At 33.9% G+C, this 5,162-nt stretch overlaps 2 protein-coding genes across 11 annotated transcripts in view; one reads left to right on the forward strand and one right to left on the reverse strand.

Annotated features, from left to right (window-relative positions):
• The window catches only part of LOC116846861 (four and a half LIM domains protein 2), a 642,247-nt gene that overhangs the window by 461,310 nt on the left and 175,775 nt on the right, over positions 1-5,162 (forward strand). The window lies entirely within an intron of this gene.
• LOC116846863 overlaps positions 1-5,162 on the reverse strand; it is a 12,229-nt gene that overhangs the window by 6,140 nt on the left and 927 nt on the right. Inside the window, exons 1-4 of one of the 6 annotated variants that reach the window (XM_032821237.1) lie at positions 5,100-5,138; positions 4,873-5,019; positions 4,732-4,785; positions 3,361-4,615 (exon numbers count right to left, since the gene is read on the reverse strand). In XM_032821237.1, coding sequence (XP_032677128.1) covers positions 3,478-4,425 — 948 coding nt within the window. In that variant the 5' untranslated portion in view covers positions 4,426-4,615; positions 4,732-4,785; positions 4,873-5,019; positions 5,100-5,138 and the 3' untranslated portion in view covers positions 3,361-3,477. Of the gene's footprint in view, positions 1-3,360; positions 4,803-4,872; positions 5,020-5,099; positions 5,146-5,162 lie in introns of those variants that run through there. The other 5 variants (XM_032821239.1, XM_032821236.1, XM_032821238.1 and 2 more) reach the window with 5 other exon arrangements.

The following is a 5,162-nucleotide window of genomic DNA, read 5'->3' on the forward strand; positions in this document are numbered from 1 at the left end:
GATGAACTTCTGCTACACTTTTTTTCAAATCAAAATAGTGCAAAAGCACATGTCGAAAAAACACTTTATCGCGTTCCATTTTTCACAAAGCAAAAGAAATTGTTGTTTAGGAAAATAATTGTGTATGCTGACTGAATGTTATCGAGAAATGTCGAAATTAATCACAAACTACCTGTTTCGTTAGTAATGACTACTAGAACTGTTTGCATTGCCATCTAACATTTGCGGGCGGAAACTAAGTTAAGGTCCTAATAGATACAGGTACTTTGAGAATGTATCTAAATCTTTTCAGATACTTTTCAGATACTTCGATCACAGAGTGCTCAGTAAGCTCTTACGTTTCATTGGTACACATTTTTAGATCTAAAAGAATATGCTAATGGGATACAAGAGCTCACTGAGCGGTCAGTCAGCAGTTGTAGTATTGGGCGCATTCAGTAGAAAAAGCGCTCAGTGAGCAATCAACGATTATTGGTTCTTGCTATTAGATCCCTAAATCTAGACCAATTACATTGACAAATTACTCAACTGTTGTGCAACTGTTGAATCTGCTGAATGCAGCCATTGGCTACGTTCAGAAAACATAGCTGATCAGTGAGCGGTCAGTAATTATTGGTCCTTACTGTTAGATCCCTAACTTTAGACCAATTACGTTGAGTAATTACTCAACTGTTGTGCAACAGTTGTGTCTTCTGAACGCACCCATTGAATGCACTCAATGGGCGCGTTCAGCGGAAAAAGCGCTCAGTGATCAATCAGCGATTATTGGTTCTTACTGTTAGATCCCTAAATCTAGACCAATTACCTTGACGAATTACTCAATTGTTGTGCAACTGCTGAGTTCGCTGAAAGCACCCAATAAAGCAACCATGGTGTAAGAATATAGGGGTTGCGTTCCGTTTCACACATTATAAGTGAATTCTCTACAGTATACGTGAACTGTAGATAAATGCGCGCATATATGTGAAACGGGACGCGGCCAAGGTGTTTCATTGCACATCATGGAGGTGGGAGTAGAACTAATCAGAAAGTTACTATAAAATATACTATGTTAACGTTACGTCTGATGAGAGCCACTGAGTTTTTCGCATTTGTGGCAACTTTCTAATTGCGCATCCACCGGAATGCATCACCTTATATTCTTATACTGTGGAAACAACTTTGTCTCGTGTGAAAAATAACAATTATATATAAAATCACCAAAATTGCATTTTATCTATATATTCTGTATCTAAAATGATAAATTTAGATACAGATACGAGATAAAATGTAAGTACATACAGATACAGATTTTGAAATGAAAAATATAATTATATACAGATATAGATACACAAAAAGTATCTAGATGCTGCAAAAAGATACATGTATCTAGATGCGTTACAACACTGTGTACAGATTATCAGTATTGCTAGTGAATATCATGACACAGCCTTAGGAGTGAATACTCTGACGTTGATATGTTTTATAATCTATATTTGGCTTGATATATAAGCAGACAGTATTCTAGTTAGTCATATTTTGTCGGAGATATTAACGACTTCCAAGCGATATCGTTTCGGAAACTTATTTTTTTCTCTCTCTATATGTATATGTTCTTCTGATAAAAAAAAACTTCTCCGAATAAAATAGCCAATAAAGATGTCTTATATTCTTTAGAAAGGAATTATTAATTTTGAACGTCACAGATATACACATACATATTAGAACAACATGTGACAAGATGGGTAATAGCAATATCTAAAACATACAATAACTTCTTCAATCTGAACATTTGTCATGTTTGCAAAGTGACATAGGATCTGATAGAATGTTCTTCGCGCAGTTTAATCTCTTATTGTAATTTGTTTCACATGTTGGAGTATAAAAGAGAACGCAAAGAGATCTTGTTTTCTACTCATGTGATACTATCAGTGCGACAAAGCAATTATTCAGTAATACAGCTGCTAGTTGCAGTTTACCGCTTCCTCATACTCAGAAACGATAATGCACCTTCAGAGAAGGAAAATAACATTAACATTAATGCTTTTTAAAGTTATGCTTTATTAAAATATATATATATTTATTATTACTTTTACAAAGATTTAAAAAGATTGTTATAACTTTAAATAAAAAAGATTTACATATTGTTTACAAAATTCCTACGGAGGTAAAGATACAATCACACATCAAAGCTACTGTTGCTGCAGTTTTCGATATTATTATTTCAATAATTTCAGTTGTGATAGAAAATTAAATAATGATTCCTATCAGAAAAAGTGCGTGTTAACTAAATCTCGAATGTATCGAATTGGGTGAAGCCTCTTTTCCGCGATGCTAATTGGTCGTTTCAACCGTCTCGATTGTCTCGATCCCGTCGCAATTGAATTCGTGCCGCTTGCAGCTGTTAACCGCGGTGACAGATCAGATTGTGTTGTTCGCGTCATATAAATTTGATATTTATTGTAATCCCAGCAAACACAATGTTATATGTAACATACATGTTGTAATTTCTTACTCAACAAACAATATAACTGTTATATAATATACGTGTTATATAACAGTTACATTGTTGAATAGGAAATTACAACTAACATGTATGTTATATGTAACATTGTGTTTGCTGGGAATATAATTTGTAAAAACGAGTATTGTAATATAAATTGTAAATAGTACAACGAAAAGGCTAAAGAGGCACGCGCGAAGCGCGCGCTATGTGGTGTTCTAGTAGGATAAAACACAGAATCTCTTTCATCGTCCCTGTATGAACTAAAAGATGTAAATTTATTTTCTTTGTAAAGTAGTGGGTTTATATATGATCACAATATACTTCATATATTCACGTATCTTTGTTATGTTATTATTATTTATATTTATTTAGCTATAATGATCGACTTAGTTATTAAAAGTAACAGACAACCTTGATGCTGACATCTGTGAAAAGAACTCATTATGTATCTCGTTAACTATACGAATAATGTTACTATTTTCCTGAAACTGTCTAACGTGAATATTTCGACTATTTCGGTCACCTAATACTGTTCATACGCATGATTCTTCACACAAGCTTTTACATGCAATCAAATGATTATCACAAAATTGGATAATTAAATTTTAGAAGCAACTAATGCTCCACGTTATTTATTAATATCACGAATACGGCCAGTATATATTCCTCTTGAACATGAATTTTTACTTTAATATGAATTTTTATAATTAAATATCTGCAATAAAAATGTGTAGTAATCTGTCTTACATATATGATGCTTCTAAAGATGCAACCAGAATAACGATACAATTATTTACTAATATCACTGTTCGTTTTAACTGGCTCGCTTACACACGTCAAGAAACGATAACATTCAAAAAAGGAAATCATTGCCATTGATGCTTTTCAAAATCATGCTTTATTAAAATATTCGGAACACGCTGAAAAAAATGCTATATGATATACAATTTTATTACTAAAGTAATGATACATACAATCATGCGTGAGAATTGTTACATTATAAAGATGCTTTCTCCCACTATGGTCTTATATAATATTAAATACGTACTGGGGAACATTACATTACCAGTGATGTAATCTCTGTATGGCCTAACCGACGCAAACTTATTCAATTTATAAATATAAGGATCCAGAAACCACGGAGAAGAAATCTCATCATGTTTACTCAATTCCTCATACATTTGTGCTATATTATGTTCAGCCCTATCTTTCGTATAAGCCAACATAAGTAACGGACAAAAGAAATGCTGAAGTCCTATTATGTCAGTCATATCAGTCAATATGTTTAATACTATTATTATCTTTGGAAACTTAAATATCATTGTTGACCTCGCATACTCGTAATAAGTCTTGTTATGACTTCTATAATGAATTTGTCGTTTCATGGATGTACAGTCTCTACAAAGCTGTAGTGTATAAGCTTCAACTGGCAATTCTTTTCCTATCGCTTCAATTGATAATGATGAAATCGTATAAAATTGATGAAGCAAGAGTTCCCAAGCATATACATTGCGCTTGTCCATAGGTGACTCGATTAGGATATGAATAACAAATTCCCCCAAAGGGGCTACGTTTTCATTTGTGATGTTTATCAGTGACAGCGGTGCGGACAAGTCATCAGACAGGTGAATAATATCGCACGAACGTTGAGATATACATATCGACCCAACTTCTATATTGTTTCTAATAAAAGTTTTAATGTCTGGATAATCTATCATGTTATATTTTACGCAATTTTCAAAAATTCTATTCTCTCTGTTCTCACCAGAACATATCTCATCCAAATCCAGTTCGCAGGTCTGCTTCAACAATGTGCATTCATGATATATGGAACGTGAATCGTGCTCCCTGCATATGTTGATGGATGAGCATTCTTGGCAAGGAGGAGGCAGGTTCTTTTGTTTATAACAAATGAAACACGATTTAGGGAACAAGAACATTTGCTTTTCGTACGGCTGCAAATCGCGCTTTAACAGTAGTCTGATATTTTCTATGTTTTTGTTCTTGAAGTTGGCCCATTCAATCCGCGTTTTACCACAAAAATTTCTTATGTCTCGGAACAAACGTAGTGTTACTATTGCGTTACAGATTTGTGCGTGCTGTGTTTCATGCAGCGTCAAATGCTGGACGCTGCAATAAGAGATCATATAGCACGACAAACATTCTATCAAATTATCACTCGCTTTTTTGCAGACATGACAGAGATTCGGATGGAAAAAACTGTTGTAATTTGCAGCCGGTCTTACTTGCAAAGATGATGATGCGTGTGCTAATGAAGTTGCCATATTTCTGTGGAATTGCTGTATAGGAACGTTTTCTGTATAAGAATGGTTTGCAAATAACGCACAATACTCGGCAAATTGCGGATATACGAAGATTGTACTTACTGGAATAGATGTTGATCTGATGATTGCTTGAAGGACATTATTAATACCATTACTATTACTGTTATATATAGGTACTGAAATGTATGTGTTGTTGTGGTTTTGTACATGTACCTCTACTTCGGAGAATATTAGTAGCAAAATGTACACCTATAAACAACAATTAGTGTTGTGATATAAAAGACTTTAAGTTGTATTAAATTGCAAGCTAAAATGTACCAGATAACTACTTTTTGTATACGCGGCCCCGCTTCTCTCTCTCTCTCTCTCTCTCTCTCTCTCTCTCTCTCTCT

This window comes from Odontomachus brunneus, unplaced genomic scaffold (assembly GCF_010583005.1).
Source record: "Odontomachus brunneus isolate Ranch 3 - 2012 unplaced genomic scaffold, Obru_v1 Obru_scaffold_071, whole genome shotgun sequence".
NCBI lineage: Eukaryota > Metazoa > Arthropoda > Insecta > Hymenoptera > Formicidae > Odontomachus > Odontomachus brunneus.